Source organism: Ooceraea biroi, chromosome 7, assembly GCF_003672135.1.
Source record: "Ooceraea biroi isolate clonal line C1 chromosome 7, Obir_v5.4, whole genome shotgun sequence".
Lineage (NCBI taxonomy): Eukaryota > Metazoa > Arthropoda > Insecta > Hymenoptera > Formicidae > Ooceraea > Ooceraea biroi.
This window is the reverse complement of record NC_039512.1, coordinates 11,353,243-11,376,763: the sequence shown is the minus strand read 5'-3', so window position 1 is coordinate 11,376,763 and position 23,521 is coordinate 11,353,243. Positions and strand designations below refer to the sequence as shown.

The 23,521-nt window shown below is 39.1% G+C and overlaps 3 protein-coding genes across 7 annotated transcripts; 1 reads left to right on the top strand and 2 right to left on the bottom strand.

Moving 5' to 3' along the window:
• Positions 1 to 611: 611 nt before the first annotated feature.
• LOC105279819 (peroxisome biogenesis protein 1) lies at positions 612 to 8,260 on the bottom strand. 4 transcript variants are annotated; one of them, XM_011339865.3, is made up of 16 exons: positions 8,138 to 8,260; positions 7,378 to 7,593; positions 7,191 to 7,305; positions 6,595 to 6,975; positions 5,838 to 6,432; positions 5,425 to 5,639; positions 5,150 to 5,306; positions 4,732 to 4,894; positions 4,448 to 4,607; positions 3,966 to 4,309; positions 3,830 to 3,894; positions 3,646 to 3,705; positions 3,118 to 3,304; positions 2,703 to 2,876; positions 851 to 963; positions 612 to 803 (listed from the first exon to the last, which is right to left on the bottom strand). In XM_011339865.3, exons 1-16 carry the CDS (start codon positions 8,228 to 8,230, stop codon positions 719 to 721), a joined length of 3,123 nt encoding a protein of 1,040 aa, XP_011338167.2. In that variant the 5' UTR covers positions 8,231 to 8,260; the 3' UTR covers positions 612 to 718. The 4 variants fall into 4 exon arrangements, with proteins under 4 accessions (XP_011338167.2, XP_011338168.2, XP_011338169.2 ...); XM_011339866.3 differs by having other exon boundaries at positions 612 to 791; XM_011339867.3 differs by having other exon boundaries at positions 3,966 to 4,288.
• A 143-nt stretch (positions 8,261 to 8,403) lies between these two features.
• Positions 8,404 to 15,771, top strand: LOC105279818 (G2/mitotic-specific cyclin-B3). 2 transcript variants are annotated; one of them, XM_020031824.2, is made up of 8 exons: positions 8,404 to 8,492; positions 9,563 to 9,844; positions 10,920 to 11,187; positions 11,276 to 11,869; positions 12,090 to 12,536; positions 12,758 to 12,913; positions 13,049 to 13,329; positions 13,593 to 15,771. In XM_020031824.2, the coding sequence occupies exons 3-8, from the start codon at positions 10,975 to 10,977 to the stop codon at positions 13,642 to 13,644; spliced, it is 1,743 nt and encodes a 580-aa protein (XP_019887383.1). In that variant the 5' UTR covers positions 8,404 to 8,492; positions 9,563 to 9,844; positions 10,920 to 10,974; the 3' UTR covers positions 13,645 to 15,771. The 2 variants fall into 2 exon arrangements, with proteins under 2 accessions (XP_019887383.1, XP_019887384.1); XM_020031825.2 differs by having other exon boundaries at positions 9,563 to 10,047.
• A 967-nt stretch (positions 15,772 to 16,738) lies between these two features.
• Positions 16,739 to 22,341, bottom strand: LOC105279821 (run domain Beclin-1-interacting and cysteine-rich domain-containing protein). Its single transcript, XM_011339870.3, has 9 exons — positions 21,857 to 22,341; positions 21,600 to 21,780; positions 21,126 to 21,277; positions 20,809 to 20,992; positions 19,117 to 20,726; positions 18,826 to 19,008; positions 18,544 to 18,726; positions 18,300 to 18,453; positions 16,739 to 18,129 (listed from the first exon to the last, which is right to left on the bottom strand). The coding sequence occupies exons 2-9, from the start codon at positions 21,777 to 21,779 to the stop codon at positions 17,929 to 17,931; spliced, it is 2,847 nt and encodes a 948-aa protein (XP_011338172.2). The 5' UTR covers position 21,780; positions 21,857 to 22,341; the 3' UTR covers positions 16,739 to 17,928.
• Between the last annotated feature and the right edge of the window lie 1,180 nt (positions 22,342 to 23,521).

The following is a 23,521-nucleotide window of genomic DNA, read 5'->3' as shown; positions in this document are numbered from 1 at the left end:
CCGCGAAACTCCGCCTCGACTCTCTCGCGTCGAGCTCGCCGACTTAGCGCCGGCAACTTTTCGTATTAATAATCGGTATAATAATTAGTATTTTCACGCGCGACTTAGCAGGAAGGACGCGCCGGCGTCGACGTCGGCGTCTCGGCTGGCGTCCCCGAGGGCTGGGAAGTTCGCCTAAGATCTTGATTTTAAGTTCGCCGGGGCGAAGGAGGCGCATATTTCACCGCGCTAATGTCCCGCCAGATAAACTACAATATTAGCTGTGCCTTCGCCCGTGATTTAATTTAACTTTGCCCCGGCGCGACATCCGCCTCGAGCTTACGCCCGCGAACCGCTCACCGCCGTCGTTCGCGTCGGTTTGACTCGGTAAAATCGCCGCCGCGAGTTATAACGCATTCGAACGGACTTCGAATCTTCGGCGGAACGCCGGAAGCAGGTCCAGTGGAAAGTAAATGCGGCTACGAAAAATGTTCAACAAGCAGGAAACGCTTTTTTCCAAATCAGGAATTTGCGTGTAATTCCTGATTTTTTATTTTCAGTTATTGTTACGCATAAGAATTTATCATGACACGTACAATTAGAAGCTTTGAATAAAAAAAGAAATTTTCTGATTGTATTTTTGCTAATTTATATTACATTTTATTGATTTCATTACAAAAGTACATTTCTCGTTAGAAAAAACATTGGCACCCTTTTAAAAAAATCCAGGATTCTCTAATTAAGCTAGTGTTACTCTTTGATTTTTCCGCAAATCCTCCGTAAAGTTCTCCCCCTTGGAAAATCTGGCATAACTGGAAAAAGTACTTTGAAAAAAAAGTCACAACTTCGTCATACATGTCTCTGTACTTACATCTTATCGTATTTCAGCTTTTCCGCCGTGGACAAGGATGGCTTCGTGGATTTGACGGATTCCACCAGATGTGTTTGCGTAACTTTGATATCGGCTGCATCGATCTTATTGTCCTATTGTCGAAAAGCGAAGGAATCCACAGACAAAACATTACAATAAAATATAATGATATTTTATTATAATCCTATTTGTGTATTTGAAACAGTTTGCTATCTATAATCGGTCGTTTAAGACTGCTTTAGGAGAAATATTGTTAAGTTCATTTCGATATAGTGCGAAAGCTCAATGTTGCGTATTAACAGCACCGATTTGGATTAATTATTGAAGTTGAGCACAATTCACGTCGCTTCGGAAGACACTCCGTGTTCCGATCCGCATAATCATTTATCACAGCAAGGCGCCTCTATCCTGCCTCGCTTCTCTCTCTCTCTCTCTCTCTCTCTCTCTTGAGATGCGTCGCAGTCTCCGGAAACTCGCTCGCTAATTAGACGCACAGTTTGGATGCTCGCGTTCTTCCGGGAGGTAAGTGCCGCAGTATAACTTCGTTTTCTCCGATGCGAATTAATTAATAGCTTCCCGTGAGACGCGCCATCCGTTCCCGTGAACCTCGAAGATACCTCCGCGATCTTTTAACGCGGGTCCGATTAATTCCAACTGACTAGACGGGACTAAATGCACGTACAAACGCATTGATGCATGATTAGCTTCAAATTCGAGCTTATTTCTGTACTCGTAAAATATTTATTTAATTCTCTTAGATATTAAATACTTACATTTTTTATTTCTTTATTAAATAAAATTTGAAAAATAAAGATTAATTTTAAAAAATAAAAAAATTTATTTAAAAAACGATTTTCAATCAACTTTTAATTATTAAAAACTTTAAGAAATAAGTCACATCAAGATGTAAAAAACAAATAAAAATAATTGTACATTTGCCTCATTCTTGCAAATATTTCTGTCGATGAGGAAGTACCAAGGCTTTTAATCTTTTTTAAGGAAACTGCCCGAATAAATGAATGAATGAATAAACGAGTATACGCAACGACGGAGAGGGTTAATGACAGGCACGTCGAAGACGTCTGGAGGTCTAACGAGCGGCGTAACTAGCGGAATGGCTGTCTGGCTTTCGATCTTGCAGGACCGCTGCGGGCCCTAAACCGTGTATCATTATAACGCATAAGATAATAACCCCCTCGACGTTCAGCGAGGCATGGGGTGGCCGGAGGTTGAAGCGGAGCGCCGAAGGGGGTGGCTTGGTCGCCCGGCGCTCTCGGCACCGTGTGCTAATAAACCTGGTCTACGTTTCCTCCTACGTTATATCGCGGCACCTACAGCCCTTGCAGCCCCCCCCCCCTTCGAAGCCTCTCCCTTTACCTCCCATCCCCAGCCCGCACCTAGGCGCGCCCCCGTGTGTACACACCGTAGGGTGCACACCTAACGATATTATCGTCATTACGCACTATCTTACTTCGGAAGCTACCCTACAAATGATTCTCGGCAGAAGCGCTTTTCATTATGACGCTACTCAGGTACCACGGTAACAACAACGGCAACAACAAAATGCTTCGGCCATTAGCGACGCGGCCTTCTGCTCCGCACGAGAGTTTCAGACAACGAAGCGATATGAAAGATCGATTATGCGTTGACGGTTGAAATATCGCGTAAAAATGATGTATTGTGTATTTATTATATCTCGAATCCGTACATACCTGAATGTGTCAATGACACAAGATCGCGGATCTTCAATTATATCAAAAGTAATTAGATTTGTAGAGTAAGCGGCAATATATTTAACGAGTTTTCGGGTTTGTATTAATAGTATATAATTAATATGTACAAATGCACTCACCGCCGCAGTAGCCAAAGCAGTCTCAAACGCCGAAAGTCTCGCTAGAGTAATCGCCGCGTTGATATCAGCCCCTGTGAATCCATTAGAAAGCTGAACCAATTCCTTCAAATCCAGTTCTGTCTGATTTATATTTTGAGAATTGCATGAAACCGCAAAGATTGCCTCCCTGTCAGTCTGTAAAGAAATGATAGCTGTCGTTAACGAACAGTTGTTTAAATAAAGCCGGAGTGATTTATTAATTTATTAAGTAATCTATATTGTGTCTAGATGCCAATATAAATATTGTAACGATGTTTTGAAGAATTTTGGTTTTTGTTTTTCAAAGCTCGCCTATCCTTTGATTCATCGCCATCTAGACGCGATTCATTACTTAGTTAATAATTTAATAAACTTCGAGTGTCAAAAATATATTTACCTCGTTCGGCAAAGGACAGTGTAAATACTTGTCGAGTCGTCCTGGTCTCAGAATAGCGGGATCCAGCAAGTCTGGTCTTGAGGATGCTGCCACGATCGCCACTCCCTCGCGATCCTCAACACCGTCGAGTTGCGTCAGCAGCTGGTTCACCACTCGATCAGTAACCCCCGTATTGTCTTCTCCACGCCTAATTAATTAAAGTAAAAGTATAATTGAAGCAAACTTATTATTTGGAAATAAAACGCGTCAAATTAAAATGAAATTTCAAGGACTATCTGAAGGCTATCTGTACACTTATCTACCCTCAGTTATATAAATATACATATCTTTCTACATAGGGAGTTTTTATTTAACTTGGAGCGGGTGTTAAAGGCACACGATACGAGGATACAATTTCGCTACAATGTTTAACGTATAGCATATTTGTGTAGACGTCAGCATACTAGTACAATAGATAAAAAGGGATGAATAAGTTTTACAACTATCACTATTAGTCATTCTATCACTATTAGTCATTCTATCACTCACCTGGACGCGAGGCTGTCAAATTCATCAAAGAACAGAACGCACGGCTTGGCACGACGAGCTCTAAGAATATTGAAAAATATAATGAATCTTTAAGAACCTTTAATAATGAACATTAAATTATGAAATTGCAAGAAATTATTATATTTAAAAAAGGAAAAGGAACTTGAGTATTCGTTTGCTATACCTTTCGAACACGTTTCTCACAGACTCTTCACTGGCGCCTACATATTTTGATAATAATTCCGGACCCTGAAACAAAACATTACTTATCGATATAAAGAAAGGAGTCCATAGATCATCATCTTGTATTGATTTCACACCTTAATACTGATAAGGTTCACGCCGCATTCGCTGGCGATCGCTTTGGCCAGCATCGTTTTGCCAGTGCCGGGCATTCCGTACAATAGAACACCACTTTGCAGCTTTATTGGAGCATTCTTGAAGATCTCCGGATACTTGAGTGGCCACTGCAGAATTTCCATGAGAGACTTCTTCGTATCGGCCAGGCCGCCGATATCGGACCAGGAGTGTTCACCGCTCTTGTACAACTGCGCACCGTGCAGGGACATCGGTACGAAATTCTTCAATGCGGTATCGATGTCCTTATCCGTCACAACAATCGGTGGTTTTGATTTTTCCGTTGCTGGTGACAAATGATATGAAGCTACAATAATGCGATGCAAATGAAATATATCCCGCGCAAAAATGCAGTTGAAAGATTGTGATTCAAATTTAGCAATCTAATTTTTTATTTGCAATTGCTGTAACACTCATCAAAATTTTTGCAATCATTTGTCGTTACCGTGACGCTTCCACGCGACGAATTTCGCCTTTTCCGCCAGATCAACGAGATCCTGAGGCATCCAGCCCTCGGTCTTGTTTCCATAGTAATTCCAATTCATGTCTCCGGGCACGCACAACTTGTCCTCGAGCGTTAATCGCAAAATATCGATTCTATCCACCTGGTTAGTCACGACACGAATTAGCGATACGCAGAAATCAACGAGCAGGCATTCTAATTTACTTGGCAATAGGGAATTTATATATATAAACTTTACAAACTAAATTAAAATTAAATGCACCTACCTTTTCTAGATTAGGAATTTGTAAAACTGTCCTAAAAAATTGCATTCCCTTCGCTGGTCGCAGCTTTGAGCCGATTTTGCTAATGCCATCGCAAGTGGCGACGACTGAAATGTAATGAGATTTCTGATATTCCGTAACAGTATTGATCAACATGTCAGTAATTCTGAAATTAATTTAAGATTCCAAAGTTAATAGAAAATGCTTATTGGAGAAAGACACGATCTCTTAATATTTATATTATAAAGCATCAATTATAAATTAACATTATACTAAATTATAGCGATAGAAAACTTCAAGAAATAATAATTTCTATAAACAGCACTGATGCGCTACCAACGTAATGATATGAAGCTATATATGTAAACTTTCTATCTCTTCAAACTTTTTGTTTCTGACTGATAAATATGACTGCAATCACCTGGAAGCATTTTTCACCTCCGGCGTGTTTTCTTCATCATTTAATGACGCGTTAGTAATGCTCTCCAAATCATCCAGAAATAGTATAGATGGCTGATAATAAGCGCATTCACTCATCGCAGACTTAATGCGCGGTTGTATCGTTTCCACTTTTTTGCCTAATCAATAATTACAAGCTGATAATATTAATAATTGATTGAATTCAACAAGAATTAAAATTTGATGGCACGTCGCAGTTAATACGTTAATTACGCGATGCCATCGCGCCAATGTTACCTCTCAGCGACCTGCAATTGATCACGAACGTGTACACGAAATACGGCGCCTCGCAATAATGCTCGATTAACATTTTGTAGACGGTCGTTTTGCCGGAGCCCACGCCACCACAGATCAAAATGTTCTCCCGATCGTAGAGAAACTCCATCCGTCCCCGCAAACCCAAGCTGAGGTCGAGCGCGATCCTGCACTCGTCAAGGATACCCTTCATGCATCTGCAATGTTTTTTATCGTCGCAATTTTTCAGAGCGTTTCATTTCAGCCTGACATGAAATAGCCTAGTTTACAATTGCCGTTTCAACTTTTTATGATGATGACATATTCGCGATATGCCGATACGAGAGCTGGCGCTTTGCCATCAAGCCGTTTCGCCAACTTATAAATGCAAGACATGCATCTCAACTATACATTACCTTCTGGAAATTTTCTCCAGATTTAAGGATTTTTTCGTATGACCCTCCAGAACTTCCGCTTCGCTCAAATTTATGGGGGAATGAATATCGATGGTCAAATTTCTTACGTCCTTCCCATCGATCGTTGCGTAATTGCAATTCTCAGGTAGCATCTTTATGATAAATCGGTTGTCGTCGTCCAGTGAAATCATCGAGTGCGAGTTGAGCAGCAATGCTTCGTGTTTCGAATAAATTTTCACGTAACTTTTGAACACTTCTGCCGTGATCGATTCATTCGACGGAAAAATGTCTATCAACGATGGTTTCGGCTGTTCACTCTCCTCAATCATCTCCACGATTACTCTACATCCAGCTTTCAATTCTAGATAGTTCCTTACATCATTCGATACATATACGGCGCAATGAATCGAATTAAAATCGAAATATTCTCTGTCTGACGCGGAACACTTCTCCAAAATGTCTTCAAGAATATAAATCCTTGCCACAAGCTTTGATTTCGGGTCAGAGGAATCGTCTCTCAAAACATTTTTGGGAATTTCGTCTCTTGCATTTGTGCTGGCGTCCTTCCAACTTTCCAGCACTTTTTTTATTTTACCTGCGAAGAAATTCGTGATCCACATTACAAACTCAATAATTTATCCATATCCCAATTATTTAAACAAGTAATTAAATTCTTCTAATTACAGGAAAATGACAAATTGGAACTTATACATAAAAAAAATTCTTTCATGATATTTAATAAAAGTGCAAGATTTACACATTATTCCACTCGTCCATTGCGAGCCTTTCGGCAAATGGTTCCTTGGAATCAGGATGTGAAAGGGACATCGTGGAATCAAATCGTAGGGGTTTGATTGATCGAAGGATCGGAACTTTGGCAGAGGATATACACGAAACACGCAAGGTGCGGTTTTTTTCCGAAAACTCTGCAGCAATGCCTGGTTTGCAGCAGTGTCCTTCGAATAGCGATCATCCTTTTCTTTAGTGAAGCAAGACAAAATTTTGGCCAAAGGATTGCTTTCGTTGGTCGCGGCCTTCTGATCTTCGCTTTCCATTTTGGAATTCGCAATTGCATCAAGCACATGCACTTCTGTGAATTGTTCGAGCAGGCCGTATGCAAATTTCGGCTCTGAATCATCTAAAAATTAGACGAGATATTTTTTAACAATATTTTAAGAAGCTTTATTTATAAATTTTGTAGATCAGCTTTAAAATTAAATACTATAAAATTTTTACGTTTGGATTTTGTCAAACAAAATAATATTTAGGATCAAAGTTCGATAAATAATGATAAATCATTTCTAAGACACTTTGCATTATTCCCTTAAATAACATTATATAAAATAAACTTGCCCACAATAAAAGTCACGGAAGAAAATTTTGAGATCCACGCCACGACTGGCTGTCCTTTCGCGACAATTCTCACTTCATTCAAAAGATTCGATTGCACCTTATCCTTTAGCAATTCCTGTCGTCACATACAGATAATTAATTTTCAATTAATTAATCAACAATAAAGCGCCGCCGAAAATTTTCATACCAGAAGTTCGAGATCAGTCGTCGTGCGAGGAGCAATTTTAATACTACTCAACGTAGGCACATTTTTCACGGAGGATACGAACACTTCATCCTCCTCTTGAATGTTTAAAGTTTTTGCGAAAGTCGCTCCAATGCATAGCGTTTTATCGATATTCATGCAAGGGATGCAAGAAAGATAATATGTCTTTCCATTGTGCAATATTTCAATCACATTCTCCTAAAATTAAATTATCGTGAGAATTATATATATAGCATAATCCAATAATTATTTTATGAATTTTTATATATACCTATATACAATAATATTATCACATTAATAATAATAACATTTAAAAATTGTAATTTAAATGATAATATATAATTTTTTTATATCAGTTTCTTATCGACCATCGAATTTATCCTTTTCGATTATCATGAGTGTCATTTTATCTTCAGAAGGCACAGACATTTCTGTATTACGCCGGTATTTATAATCCGTTTTTATATAAAGATTTAAATATCATCTTAAGATGTTTGTTAATCAGTCAGATAGATCTATTAATCTAAAAGTATATTTTAAACTATCTTAGATAGTTGGAAAAACGAGCTATGAATACCGCCTTTAGAGTTTCCTAACTGTCTCAACTATTTGGTTCACGACACGCGATACAACAGGGAATCCGCGGAGGGCGCTATCGCCGCGCTGCGAGGAAATCACAGCGGTCACGTAACGCTTGCTTTAATGCCGAATGATCACGTAATTACGTCAAATATGTACTAACCTTAGTTTCCAGACGACGCAGCCAGATATCCGGCAGTTGCGCGAAACAACTGTTCGCTATAACAAATTTCACGGCAAAACGTTCGTGTTGCATTTTGGTGCAAGGAACAACACCGCCATGAACTAATGGAATGGTGAAGCTTTCGCAGCGACACGAGAAGGAAAACGCGATGAACTTTGCACTTTGCACTAAGTAGTTATTGGCAATTTCTGTACGAGCGACCGAGAATGGAGTTTCGGCCAATAATTTGCATTTGGAATCTCGAGGGCAGCATGGCTGCTTGAAGACAATTGATCACTATCACAAAAGCAGTTACACGATTTCTTTCAAGCCCGTGCAAAATAATCTATAAAAGGTTGAACCTATATAGTTATATACATTATATACACAGGATGACGGTAATTGTGAAGGAGAGCTCCTTCCTCTCCGATTTCCTTCAAACTTGGTAGAAATGTATATTTTGGTCCTAAAACACGATTGCGAGAAGGAAAATCGTCGCTCTCAAGTAGAAAAAAAGTTATTACGTGCTGAAAAGTGACAGTTTCGAGGTTAGGAAATCTGTCACACCGGCAATCTACGGGCGTAGCGCACACTGACCGAGCATGCGCGGTGTTTTTCACACGCTTTTTATGCTTATTTTGTTCATAGTATACTTTATAGCAGCGAAATGTAAGATTACTTGTGTTAATTTCCAAATTGCTATTACACTTCGGACACTGTATTTCTTTGTTTATTAAACGATGCTCATTGGCAAATAAAAAGATAATTTGGTAATTAAGTATACTACAGACGACCTTCCCGATTTTAAATAAAAAACGCGGTTGGGTTGGGTTAGATCTTTCGCAGTTTTTACTTTCGATTAAAGTAGAGAATAATTTCTATTTAACTGTTTGATTTTGGTTAAAGCAGAGAATACCGTGTATTTAACTATAATTACCAAATTATCTTTTTATTTGCCAATGAGCATCATTTAATAAACAAAGAAATACAGTGTCCGAAGTGTAATAGCAATTTGAAAATTAATGCAGGAAAATCACCGATTCCGCCGGTAATACAGACGACTCCAGGATCGCCTTAACACAAGTAATCTTACATTTCGCTGCTATAAAGTATACTATGAACAAAATAAGCATAAAAAGCGTGTGAAAAAGCACCGCGCATGCTTGGTCAGTGTGCGCTACGCCCGTAGACTGCCGGTATGACAGATTTCCTAACCCTGAAACTGTCATTTGAGTAAGCTGTAACTTTGGTTCTACTTGAGAGCGACGATTTTCCTTCTCGCAATCGTGTTTTAGGACCAAAATATACATTTCTACCAAGTTTGAAGGAAATCGGAGAGGAAGGAGTTCTCCTTCACAATTACCATAAATACAAAGATTTCGAATTTTCGAAGAAACTTCGAAGTTAAATTTTCAAATCCGAAAGTTCGATTCTCTTCGAACACGCACGTAGTTCCGCGTGTCCTCGCGAGATGCCGATCGTAGTGGCGACGTCGCGATTGGTCTTCCGACCGGCCAATCAGCGCGCAACGGCTGATCGTAACCGTGAATTTGAACCGGCGTCAACTTCAGTTGGAACCCCAGCGAACAGACGCGGGTGAATGGTTGATGTAACGGCGAGTTTGTGACGTGTTGCCGGCGGCATGAGAGGACTCCGCAAATAGGCTGACTTTTACCAAGTACGCACGGATCAAGGATCTCCTATCAGGTAGATAGACAAAGCCACCAACTCTCAAAATCGTGGTCAACGGTCGAGAGCAGTCGAGAGCGATCTGTGGAACGCCTACCACCATATTGCTCGTGACCGTTGGATAAATATTTTGTTCGCGACCTCCATGCCACCGTTAGCGACTTCGGTGAAATTATATCGCTGACACAGGAGATCCTAGTCGTCCCCAAGACACATTGAAGGTGAATGATTCCTCGACTATAACTCTGGCACGTGCTCTTGCAAAGCCGATCGGATGTTGGCCCACCTTTCGCGAGTTAGTTCCCGCGTTTTTCCCCTTGTGCGTTATTTCCAGCGGCCAGATCTCGTCCCTCGAAATTACGGGAGAACGAACGATTCGTAACAGAAAGCGGCGTGGATCTTTGCGCCCGCGAGTAACGAGGTGAATTCGCTTTATTTTAGCGGCAAGACCGATGCTCGCCTCGCTATTGTTTACCGCGAAATGTGCGTTTAATGTGCAAGTAATTTCTGCTCTCGAAGCTGTTCATGTAGAAAAAGGAAATCATTTTAATTAATCCAGATCGAGTTGTTAAGAATTGCAGCGTTTTAGAAGCGTTTATCAAGTACTACATTTTTAGATTATTTTTTAATGACGTTTAACTGAAACGATTCAAAAACGATTACAGTATATACGCACGTGCAAATAATTAGTCCTATATTATTTTCTTTAGTCAAATTGTAACGTTTTTCCTTTAATATATAATGAGTGAAATAAATTTATATATATATAATTTAACAAAGATATTTTAGAATAAAATCCTTTTATGTAGCATTGCTATGTAGCAGGAAGAGTTTAAGTGCAACAGGAAAGTCTGCAGCTGCTGTAATGTAAAACACAATAAAGTGGTTTTTATTAAACATCTGTAGTACAAAAAAAATAAAGCTGATAATATTGTTCAAGCAAAATATCACTCTTTCTTTTATATTAATAATAAGAACTTAATATATTTATTGTTTATATTATTAACATCATAAACCTTATCATTAACATCTAAACCTGATAAAAAAATGTATTAAGGCCACCAGAATACTAATACAAGATTCAATATCACAGTGAACAGGAATTAAACAGGTAACAGAAGTGCCAGATCTAATTGTATCCTCCAAACATGGCACCCCCAAAAGTATTGCTTGGACAGAACAGGCAAAATAGCGCTATGGCTTTAAGAACAGGCATGACAACCAGGAGCCAGAATGCTGTGCTAACTAACATACTTAAACACACCGGCGTTACCAAAGACACTCGTACTAAACGAAAAGCAGAAGCTTCCCCACCCAAAGAAAAGACAAGCAAGAGATATGCTTTTGCAAACATCACTAATGTATGTAACGCATTTGTTATTGCATCAAATATTATCTACAGACATGCTCTGTTTATTTGACACGTTACGTTTTGCTCCTATTTTGTAGGCTATTACTACATCGCTAGCCGGACAGAGTCATGCACCGAAGAAGGCTGTTACTCATGTCAAGCCACGTCTAGAAAGCAACGCCACACAGAAATCTGTGACAAGTATTGCACAAAAATTTACAACAAACGTTGCACAGAAGCCTGCGACAAGCGTTGCGCAGAAGCCTGCGACAAGTACTGTGCAAAAGCCTGCGACAAATGCTGCGCAGAAAGTCACGATTACCGTCCACAAATCCACAACGAACGTTGCGCAGAAATCTGTGACGGATGTCGCAAAAGAAGCTACTACATCAATCACCATAGAGAAAATTCCAGCAAGTACCGCGGAGAACGTAACTGCTAACGTTGTGGAGAAACCTGCCACGGAGAAGACTGTTGCCGTGGCGAAGGTTGTACCGATAAAATTAAAACCACCACCTCGCAAGTCCACTGTGAAGAAAGACGAGAAAACGGAGGTTCCTAACAAGGTTGTAAATACTAATGTAAGACATAGCGTAGATCTAGAAAAGTCGGAAGACAGCTCGTTGTACGTCAGTGCCCTGGAAGATGTAACGGACAGTACGAGGAGAACTCGCAGGAGCAGCAATAACAAGGTAAGCAAAGTCCCGTGCGGTGTATTGTACATAACACCTCAGAGAGAGAGAGAGTCATGATATTTTCATTCAATCTTGCTCATCTGTAACAAGAACCTTAGAAATTTCCTTGATACGTCATTTTTAATTCTAAATTGAAACAAAAAATTGATAAGTAACAATATCTTTTAATTAGAAAACATAATAAATTGTAGGAATAATTTATATAAAAAATGTACAGGTGGACGAGAATGAGAATAAAGCGGAAAAAGAGGAAAAGTGTGAATCCCCCGCGGCCCCCGCGGAGGAGAAGGTCTCGGCAGCCTCCCGGTTGATGGCCATACCTGAGAAGGAGATGCCCGAAGGTGTGCAGGACTTCGACGGCGAAAATTGGCTGGACCCGTTCCAGGTCTCGCATTACGCGATGGACATCTTCGAGTACCTGAAGGAACGGGAATGCCGGTTCCTCATCAGCAATTACATGGAGCAGCAGGTGTGCCTGTCGCGATGGATGAGGGCACTGCTGGTCGACTGGATGGTTGAGGTACAAGAATCGTTCGAGCTCAACCACGAGACACTGTATCTGGCCGTGAAGCTGGTCGATCTGTACTTGTCGAAGGTGACAGTCAGCAAGGAGACTCTTCAACTGCTCGGCGCCGCGAGTCTTTTCATATCGAGCAAATTTGACGTGAGTTTTATTTATGTATGAGATTTCAGTTCTACAATCGTACAGTACAATTTACAAACAATTGCTAATATATAATATTACTTAACACAAAATTCGTATAATTATAAAAGATATTTTGCAAGATATTTTATAATGAACGGGTACAAGTTTATCCATAAGCTCGTACATCTTTCTCTTGACGAGATCGTACCCAGCGGTAAGAAAACTTTCTGACTTTGCAGGAAAGAATACCACCGATGGTAGAAGATTTTTTGTATATATGTGACGGCGCTTATACGCAAAAGGAGCTTATAAAAATGGAAATGAGTGTCTTGAAAGTAATCAATTTTGACTTGGGAATACCCCTTTCTTACAGATTTCTTCGACGTTATGCCAGGGTAAGCAACACACGCGTATATATATTCTGCATTATCAATTTTTATAATTATATTTATGTCATATATCTTAATATTTTACATTTTATTGGAATTTCTGCAATCTGCATTAATTTGATTACTGTTGTCTAAAAATAGTGTGCCAAGGTGTCGATGCCCACGTTAACTTTGGCTCGATACATATTGGAGTACTCACTGATGGATTACTCGTTCATTACGTTCAGCGATAGCAAAATGGCAGCAGCAGCTCTCCTGCTGGCGTTACTCATGAAGGATCTGGGAGGATGGACTCCAACGTTAGAGTACTATAGCGGTTACAAGATCGAGGATATAAGAGATATATGCAATCTTTTGAATCAAGGTCTACATAAAAAGCATAAAGAAGCATTAACAACGGTGCGCAACAAATACAGTCACAAGTAAGCATTAATCTTTCAATCCTTCTTTAATCTTTATCATGCCTTACAGCGCGTATGACTAAATGACAATTAAACACGTTACAGAAACAAACGAATTGTTAATACAATATTTTCTGCATGTATTATAAAATATATAAAATTCTTAAAGCTACCTGGAATATTCAGTATGCTTGAGTGCGTGCGTGCGTGTTTTTATGTATAAAATATTCGAGATGCATCTTTTGGAAACGGCCATAATTCATTTCGTGTTATTTGCATTTTAGGATTTTCTTCGAAGTAGCAAAGCTGCCTTTAAAAGAAACGCTAGATATATAGATAGTTTAAGGTAGTGTAAGTACAAACGCGTGATTTACATTGATAAAAAGAACAAAATAAAAAGAAGAAATTGCATCAATTATCGTTGATTGGTCCAAGCAAGATGAATAATTGATATTATATATAATCATTACCTCATGCAAATAGCGACATAGCGGCACTCTCTAAAAATAAATTGAATTATGTGAATATAGAATGAAACTGGGGATTCAAAAAATCTCAAGCGATTTATAAATAGTTTTATCGTGCTGTCTCAGCAAATTTCACACATAAAAAATTGCATTATCTTCTTTTTTACTCTTATTAGTATTATATATTATTATTATTATTATTATTATTATTTATACATATACGATGGACTAATCTCTATACTATTTTACAATTCCAGTATTTGTAAATTATTTTCTATTTTCTTTTTTCTTTTTTTGTTAAAAAATTTATTTTAGCGCCACGCTTTTACACCTTTTAAGATAAATTCCCATTTGAGATTTGATCCTGATATTTTTCTTAGAGTAAATTGTGAATTATAAGATTAAATGAAAAAGTAATGCACGCAATAAGATTTCTCGAAGGTAAAGAGATGTATGTCAAGAAACTGAGAAGAATAAAAATACAATTTATTAGCTCTAAGGTATAATTTTTCTACATATGCGCCTTGTATTTTCTATATTTTGTCCAATGGAAAAGAAGTTTTTCCACTCCATCGATGAAGAACTCAGAGAATTTCTCTGATGCAACCGTTTGCTTTGCTTCTTCATTTTTAAAGATAAATTCCTTTTAAGTTGTGATTAAAGGAAAAACAGCCGTTCAATGTGTCACTTTGAGAGAGAAATTTATGTCTTATTTACTTAATTGTTATAGAAACTAGTTTTAGAGATCATCTATAATTTTGAAATAATCAAGCTCCTAGTTTTGAAATTTTATTGTCCAATTCATTATATCGTCTACCCTTTTTTCAGTATGAATGATCTATAAATTGTAATAAATTTCGATCATCATAATCACTTATAGCAACGATTAAAACTCCATCGTTGCACCTTGTTACAATTTCATTGATATAGCACGCGTACTCAACTTTATTTTGACACGTATTGTTCGAGAATCATTGAAATTAAATGTAACATGTTCGCAAAGGAGTAACTACAAGATTATTACATTGACATCTCTATATAGAGGTAGTCGACTGTGTGCATTATTTTTCAGTTTATCTTCGTAGCTAATCGTCGTAATTAACATTAATTATATCCGATGTCCTTGATCCCCCAGAATATTTTCGTATGATTGATTGTGTATCGATCGATTAATCAACTATGTAAACATGATTAGAGACGAGCGAATGTTCGATACGAATGGAGTATCCGGCTTGTATTCAAGCTGCTGTCATATAAAAAATGTGGCGCATTGTTATGCATTGTTGTTACACTTTATATAGACTGATGATGAAGTTTATCTTGAATCCGAGAAACAAAACCCGCTCAGACTTGGGATAAATCGGATTTGCGTAATATGACGAATCTGAGCTTTTTTGTCGTGAACTAATGTGAGATTTTTAACTGAAGAAAATTAGATATTAGATATTAAATATATTTTGCGGTTTAACTTAACTGTGTATTTCCATTTTTGGCTCATTTTTTAGCTATGAAATGATTTTAAGCACATTTAATGAAGTAAGATATCTTTTCTATCCTTCTATTAAAATCGTGATTGGTCAGCTTCAAACGATAAATATCCATATGCTAGAAAATTATAATTATGATTTAAACTGAGGTATCCTATTTCACGAACACTGTTCAAAGTCAAACCGCCTTATCATAAATACAACTAATTGACTTAAAAAATTAAAAGTATAGAGAAATATGGATGAAATGAACAGTTGGCGTTGCAAACATGCTTTACATGTTGAAATTAAGTATGCAGCATATTTTATACTGCACAGAATAACACGCAATCTGTGTAACAATGTTGCAATCCTCTCTATCAAACCATTTGGACGAACGTCATCATAGATTAACCTGTGATATTAATTAACCTACCTAAAATGTCATAAAATTGAAAACTGATGAGTGCGTATGTGTCAAGATGTTTTACAAGCTAGCTCCGAAATCCCATTACTCCTAATGTGAAATTGAAAGACTCAAGAATAGAATACGAAAATAGAATCAACCCGTAATTTGCTGACTCTGTTTTGGTTAGGATTTTGTATTTAACGATAAAAGGTTTTTATAAGACTTTACTACTTTTATTCTTGTCGCGTGGCCTTGATTTGGCAAACGTATGCTATTTACTGTTTTATTCATGTAATGCATTTAAATAAATAAATTTCTTTAATAAAAAAATATAGGATCGTAAAAATTCGTAGAATGAAACATTTACATTGATTTGGAGAGTTTAAGAGAATTTTGGAAATGAGAAAAATGTTTAAATCAATACTACATTTTAAATAATTTCGGCATCATTTGTGAATGAAAATTTAAAACAAAATCGTGAAGATAAGAGTGAAGATAAAGTTTGCAATATAGAATATGTACGATATGTTTTTCATGATCAGCAAAAAGGAGTAAGGTGATTTCATGGTTTACCTCATATGATATGATCTATAGTTACTCGTGTACAGTATTTATACAACTGCATCTAGCAAAATTATTATGTAATATTCGAAACGTCAATTCTCAGATACTTAGTTACCTCAGAAAAACAGGCACAAATTGCATATACTGTACATATACATTCGAGTTTAGATTTGCACCTGTACATATACATACCCATGATTAAGTTTAGGACATATTCGAAAAGAATTTATGTAAGAAATATATATATCCCATCCCATGCACATTCATTAGAGTTTGTCTAAATTACAGGCTAGTGTATATAATCGATAATATATTTCTCTACTGTCAAGAAATGTACTATGTTTATTATCCTCAAGTAGAAAATGTGTGTATGTGTCAAATAAACGGAATGTAATTTAATAAAACCATAAGAATTTATTAATTCGTTGTGCGTTACTTAGAAATTTATCAAGGAAACGAAATTTTAACTGAAACTTACAAATCAATCTGTAGCAGACAGAAATTATAACTTTTATGTAAATTATAGTTCAAATCTTATTTTATTTATTATACATTGTATCTAATTTGTTTGTCTATACAATTATTGAAAATTATAAAGGGAAATTGTTTCATGAGGACGAAAATGATAGATGACTAAGTTTCCTTTTGAAATCCTCTTATTTCAATTTTGTACGCACTGTAACAATTCTCATAAATAAGTGATAAATATGTATACATGTGATGTTTAAACATCAGTAAAAATCAGGTACACTTATTAGAATTATTACTAAATTCGAGTTTCAGGGTAGTAATTTTATGCTATTTGTACTACTAAATATAATAACTGCACGTTTAAAATTATTGCCGTCTTGAGAATCTGGTTGCTTACAAAGTAACATTACAAGAAATAATACTATTCGTTCGTTAAAGGCTCGCCGTATTTGAATAAATATGTATAAATATCTTTAAAATGTCTTCCTCCGTACAAGAATCTATCAAAAAGGGTAACTATCACGAACACGTTGTAACAGGCTATGTGAACGAAGAGTTTGCTACATTATATTTCGTAGAAAAATTACTTTCGGTAACATTTCATTGTAAAATGCAAATGTCGTATCTTTCTGAATTGCTTACGGAAAATGTGCCGAGTTATGTTTCTCGATAAGTTGTCTGATGCATTTTCTAAGATCGTTCGTTAAATTGATAATAGACCCATGCAATACAAGAATCCAAAAGAAGTTAAAAAACGTCTTTTGACGATTTTCTATTCTCTTTTGGATTATTCCAAGAGATTTGAAAATCCAACATGCGTATCACAATACGTCAGTCTTCACTATTAATTTACGTCTCGTTCATTCGATATTCTTCTTTCGAGACCGAGGCACGTGGTAATGTCCTGACTTACGCGAGTAAGGGGACAAAAGAGAGCGCGAATTCTTAGTATAGGCGGCACTGATGTAAGTCATTACGCGTGAGCCCAGTCTAACTTACGCTAAAGGAAACCCACCTCGAGCTTCGTCGTTCTCGCATTTATCCAAGTCAAAAATATGTCAGGAATCGGAACTCAACTATGCAAGATACTCTAATATCTCGTAGAGAATTTTATATATATTGTCTGCAAGATACTAAGCTGTACGAGATCATTCTTTTAGCTTGAAGATGGCTCGCTACGCAGTCGGACTTAATACGCGTACGCTACGCTGAGGAGCGTGATAAAATACGCCCTCGTCGTTCGTCAGGGTTCCTCGTCCCTCGTGATTCGCCTAACGTGCAGCCTCATGCACCGAGGGCACTCGAACTTGTCGGAATCGTGCTTGCAATCTGTGTGAAAGCATGCACCGCACTTGTCGCATCTGGTCACTTTCAGCAGATCCCACGGGAATATTACGTCCTTGGAACCGCACAGTTCGCACACGAATCCTCTGGCCTGGCACAACTAAAAGGAGATTAAGCACAGAGATTGTAGTCTTCTGTCGACAAAGAACGGAAACGGAAAGAGTAAAGTTTCATCTCATCGATTCATTATGTTCTAATCTCGTTTTCTACAAAATTCTTGTAATTCTTCTCGAAATTTCGCACACAGAGTGAAATAATCATTGACTTTACCTCGCAATCTGCGACGTGCACGCAGCAAGTTTCAACGATGTCTTGCAGCCTGACAGACAGCACGCCTTGCTTGACGTTTATTAGATCCTGAATAGAGTATACGTGCGGATCGTTCATGATGTAACTCGGCTCCTTCTTCAGCTGCTTCTGGAGACTATAATGTAACAAACAGAAATATATATCGCATCGCTTTGCATACAACAGCATGGCATCAGCGAAAAGATTCTGAGATCTAAAAGTATACCTTGACGCGAATCGACACGTGAATAGAAAATCTTTCAGGAAGAACAATTTTGTGCGCAGAACTCTCGCGTTGTTCAATTGCTTGTTTCGTCGGTACAGCAGCGGATTCAAATCGTTTACTTGGAACAGTGGGTCCAGCATCATTTGGTCCAGTAATCTGTACGAGAAGTTTGACACAGGATACCTGCGAAGGTACCAATGGACAGCGAGGATTGATCAATCCCAATTTCTCAAGCGAATGAACGCGTCAATACTTGGATCCAACCGAACGAAAAGATCTCACCTAGCAAAATCCCACTTGGACAATATTTTTCCTGGTATGAAGGCCACCTGGTTCGTGTGGCAACCCGTGCAGAAGTATCGACCCAGATACTCGCAGTAGCGGAAGCGGTTGGCGTACTTCACGGCGACCTTCATGCCGCAACCCGCACACCTGTAATTCTGCTTCGCTATCAGCATTCGCCTTCTGAAAGAAGAACAACGGAGTTTGCTCGATTTGATCCGCACGCTTTGCAGTCTATCAACACATTATAGCCCAAGATGACAAGAGAAAGATTATTTTTTTCCTCCTTACACTGGCGGCGGATGAGGTGTGAAAATGATTTGCGGACGCGGCGGAGCCCATTCGACCGTCCCTCGTAGTGCTATCGTTCGAGCGTCTTCGCTCTCGACCTCGTCCGGACTGACCGGCCAGCTCTTCGGCATTGGCAGCAGCCGCTGAGGTGCGTCCTTCTCTGAGACTAGCCATTCCAGCTCGCTCGCCCGTGGCAGCTGCTTCTCGCTGAAACGGCTGATGAGAGATAGGGCAACACCCTCGGCGGACACGCTGCTCTCGCTCGGGAGCGAGTCCGTGGCGAGCCTGGCTTGGTGCGACTCCGCGTCCGCGTGTGACGACACGGTCGATGCAACCTGGCCGCCGCTCCTTGACCTTCGCTCATTGTCCAGTTCAAACTCCTCGATGTCTTCGGTGGACACGCTGTCCGAGGGATTCCCCGAGGACGTGGATAATGGACTGACGCTCTGATCGGTGGTCGTGGTCGTATCGGTCCTACCGTCGCTCAACAGATCGCGGTTCCAACCTCTACCTCGGGACTTCTCTTCCTGGCGTTGTCGACGTCGTAGTCTGATCCGCTGCTTCAGCTGGTTGATCTCCTCGTCACTCTCGTCATCCGCAGCTTCGTCCAGCCGTCGCTGTTGCCTATTATACTTCACCTGCTCAATGGCGGCGATTATCGCCTCGCAGATGCTGAAGTGCGCGTTCTCGCGGTCGAGCTCGGCGTCGTGAGCGCGCGAGAACTGTGCCGACGATAGAAAACTGGTCAGGCTCTGGCCCTGGGCCGGGCGCGGAAAGTAACCGGTCGCCATCGGCTGTACGCTACTGCCACCGTCCTCCATGAAGCTCTTCCGCGGTGTACGGATATCCTTCTGGCCTTCAACTTCCAGGCTCCACGAGTTTAGGAACTCGGGTGCCGAGCCCAACGGGATGTTGCTCAACTTATTACTCGACGCTGATCGCTGAATGCCCGCGGATCTCGTCTCGGTCGACACCACTATCGCAATCGGCTGCGTCTCCTCGGCGCCACTCCGAATGTCCCCATAAGTATTCGGTAAGGAACTCTCAAAGGCCTTTTTGTTCTGGCTGTGCCTGGTTTTCGTTCGATTCCTCGTCTTCCTCACGGGCGTTTTCAGCTTCACTGCCAGTCTCTCCACGTTAGAGTCAACGAGTTGCTTCGAGTCTGAATAGTTGACGTTGATGATATCCGCCAATTCGATGGTGCGAGGTCGACTGCTCCTATTGCTACTGCTGCTGCAACTGCTGCTTTCCTGAATCGTTGGCGAGGTCGTGTCTGAATTTTCCACGGCAACCGTACCACTTTTGTCCAAGGCAGGCAAACTGTTCCACGTTTTTAGTGATGTATCATTGACCTTGGAATCGCTTTGCGCATTATTATCGGCAATAACTTGCGTCGATTTTGATTTTTTATTGTCAGCGCATCCTGCGTCATTCTGCGATATGGACTGCGATATCGACACCTTCACTTGATCGAATTGGCACTTATTGAGAATGTTCCCGCTCTTGTTGCGCGTAAAGACGTGAGTGGCGCCAGAGAAGTTGACCGGATACGAGGATGAGCGACGGTGTCGCCTTGGGCTCGCTTTGGGAGATATCCAAGTTGGTAGGAACTACAAATCAAGATAGAAAAATGAAAAATATTAAGATTGACGTGCAACATTGAGATGCGACGAGTGAACTAATTTTGCTTACTAAACAGGGATCGATTTCCGCGAGCAATACAGGCTGGTTTCTCTCGACTGCTCTTAAATACAAAAGCGTCGCTTCTGCTAGATTCTCTTGGCAAAGAAAGGCCCATGGCTCGAGACAAGAAAGCAAATGTTCCTTATCCGACAGAAGCCATGATAACTTGTGCGACAGAGAGTGACTCTCCAGACTGCAAAAATATTTAATTTTAGACACTTTTCGTCATATTATTTTAACAAAAAGGTTTCTTGAAACAAAGTATCGTTGACAAGAATATATTTATATAGTATATTTGTGTAGTTCAATATACAGAGAGAATATACCTTTTATAGAGCCACAACATATCCTTCTTCGATGTTATCCTAGCCGGCAGATTGCATAGATAATCCTCGTTCTCTGACAACACTGGCGACGTCGCCAGGGAGGGCTGAAGCCAGTTTAACCCTTGGATAAATATCCAACAGTCCGGTTCACCCTTTTAAAAATTTATTAATGTAATTATTTTTAGATAATGGTAACAGAATAAAATTAAATTATCTAGTTTTATATCGCTGAAACAAATTACGCATAAAATTGTTTAAAATATTTATCACGTGAAAATGTTTTTGTTTAAAACTTGACACACCAAAGTAATTATTGCTTTTTATATAACTGCTTGTATATTTAAAATAAAAAATAATTTATGTATAAGATAATTATTAATTCTAATTATGCAATTGCTCTAGCGATCTAACATAACATTCATATGGACACTGTCCTCGATGAAAATACTTTTGACAGCGATAGGCTCGACTAACATTGGAGTCAAATATGCGGCACCCATGCTTGAATATCCGCTCCATCACATTGTGCAGTCGATTTAAACCACCATAAACGTTCCACACGTTGCACACTCCATCGATCAGCAGACCCTCCACGGTGGACCGCAGACCCTGGAGAAGCTGCCATTGCTCCTTCTCGTGAGTATTCTCGCACATTCTGTTAATTACAAAATCCTGATAAACGTTCCTGTACACACAGACAAAAGCAAACCTTCCTCGAATTTTTCACTTACCTGAATGTCACCGATCACGACAGTCGACCAGGGTAACGAGAGCTCTCTCATAAGGACAACGCACGTGGGTGGTGCAAACGAAATATCTCGCTCTCTTCTTCCTCGAACGTATCTCGACGAAGAGTAATAATAATCCTCCGACGGATTGACGAGAGCAGTAATATCGCGCGAGAATTAATACGCAGCGGAATTGTCGAAAAGTCGAGTCAGCTGTATTAGGTGACGTTTACATTTAAACACGAAGAAGTGATAAGGTTCTCGCTGCTGACACTTGCTATTCCGTGCAGCATATCGGAGACTGCCGCGGGACTTACGCACTTGCCTCGCTCGTGTCACCGCTAATCGCCGTAATCGATGACACGCGATAACGCAATAACGAGCGGGCGACACCCGCCGTATCCGATGACAAGCGATCGCGACCAACGCGATGATGCGATCATGTGGTGGCCACGGAATCCAGTGTTTACGCTGGTAACTATAGGTAACTGCAGCTGAGAACCACGGGGCACTCAATCGTCTCCCAGACGGGCGACTCGACGGTGAAGCGCGAACGGTCGCGACGCGACCGCGGCAACTTCATGACGATCGGTAACTGCGATTGCTGCAGGTCGCTAGATTCGAATTTATTTAGCACTGCGAATGCTAGAAAATACTCTCATCCTTTTTCTTCTTTCAAATAAAAAGAAGAGTAGAAAGTATTTATCGCAGTGGCCTAACTGGACTATAATATAGACAATATTGCAGCTTTGGCATGTTAATGTAATGTCGTCGACTTGCTGTACCAGTTCTAATTGCAGACAGAATCTGGCATCTACCATATGAAACTTTCCAACAATATTTGTCTCGCGGGTTCGCTTGTTTGCGTTAGGAATCCCCACTCCATCTTTTAACTCAATCTTAATATAATCAACATATCTAAGTCGAAGGACACACTTTAAATTCTCGATCCTAATTAATATATTGATTCTATACAGTTTAAAAATAATTTATTGTAGAATGTCAAAAGATTCGGATGTGGAAGTAAAGCCATTATCTGCCGTCAAAAGAAATAAACAAGGCCAGGTAATTCCCATACAGCACGCAAAGATTGCATATATATTGCAGGAATCTTCCACCGCAACGTAGCAACATTGCAAATTCACTGCGAAATGTTTCTGCAGCATTGCTATGGGATTGCAGGAATGTGAAAATGTCCGCTTTTCGGAACATTGTAACGAAACATCATAATAATATTGCAATGTAATGAATTTGCAATAATTATAATTATTTATTATTATGTACTTTAAATATTTTTATTTATATAACTTCAATATTTTTATTTATTAACATAAATAGACAATTATATGTAATATAACAATAGTAATAAAAAATGAAATAAACATTTTCTCTATTTTTGTTATAAAAAAGTAACTGTTCTTTATAAAAAAACTTAAAAATCCTCTTCTTGAGATATTATTTTTCCTTTAATTATGTTAAAATATTTTTCCTTTAATTAAATAATTGAATCTTCTTCGTTTTTGTTTGTATGTTGCCTGTAACAATAAAATAAGAATTAAAATTCATATATTAGCATAAAATTACATAAAAATATACATATACTGCAAGTATGTATAGAATTATATGTAAAATGACATACTTTGATCTCTCAATCCTAACCGGAGCTTG